Source organism: Penaeus monodon, chromosome 34 (genome assembly GCF_015228065.2).
Source record: "Penaeus monodon isolate SGIC_2016 chromosome 34, NSTDA_Pmon_1, whole genome shotgun sequence".
NCBI lineage: Eukaryota > Metazoa > Arthropoda > Malacostraca > Decapoda > Penaeidae > Penaeus > Penaeus monodon.
The window spans coordinates 6,615,500-6,616,288 of NC_051419.1; the positions used below are offsets into that span (position 1 = coordinate 6,615,500).

A 789-nucleotide genomic window follows, 5' to 3' on the forward strand; every position below is an offset into this window, starting at 1 on the left:
GCGATGTCAACCATCTTTTATTCAGTTTCATAATACCAGAATAATGCTACAGATAGCGAGCTTTAATCATCAGAAGGAGAAACATTTGTTACTGAAAGCAGCAAAAATAGTGAAAGGTCAGCGCCACTCGTGTTGCTCAACGGTTCCAATAATCCTCACCTGATGGGCGATAATACGACACAAAAATCCCACCCACACCTGGAAAAAAAACCCTCTCAAACCACCCCAATCCTATCCCAAACCTACCTACCCAAAAAAAAAATGAATCCATCACCACCGCGGAATAAACAGCAGGAACCAAAGTCCAACAACCAACTTTTTAAAAGAACTCGGCCTCCCCCCGCGCGAGTTCGCTCCCCGGCCAGACGCAAAGGAACCGAAGAAGGAGAAGCATCGTCGGCGTGATGGTGAGTGCGTCTCCCTCTCTCCCTCTCTCCCCCACCGTTTTTCTCCCTCAAAATCGCACAAATAACCCACACGAACTTAACCCACGCACCTCAACGAACCTCCCGACTCGATCTAATTCGTATTTCTCCGTCTCTTCCAGGCAGCATTCAGCGAAGATCAGATCATAGGTGAGTGACAGAGGGCGTGGCACCGTGCCTTCAGGAGCGATAAGTTGGCACTCGGTCTCAAGTCTCTCCCCTTTTTTCCTTCTCTCTCTCTCTAAATTACGTGGTTCGTGGCGATAAGTCACGGTGCGATTGAGCTGCTGGATTTACGTGAGTATGGGAGTGACTGTGTGAAAGTCAGCGTTTGTTTTTAACTCTTTCTTTAAATTTTTTTTTT

General features: G+C 47.1%; 1 protein-coding gene across 1 annotated transcript in view; it reads left to right on the forward strand.

The window, feature by feature from the left end:
- The first annotated feature begins 275 nt into the window (after positions 1 to 275).
- LOC119594551 (myosin-2 essential light chain-like) overlaps positions 276 to 789 on the forward strand; it is a 10,202-nt gene continuing 9,688 nt past the window's right edge. The window contains exons 1-2 of the mRNA XM_037943582.1: positions 276 to 407; positions 548 to 575. Of these exons, the coding sequence (XP_037799510.1) occupies positions 405 to 407; positions 548 to 575 (31 nt within the window). The 5' untranslated portion in view covers positions 276 to 404. The remainder of the gene's footprint in view (positions 408 to 547; positions 576 to 789) is intronic.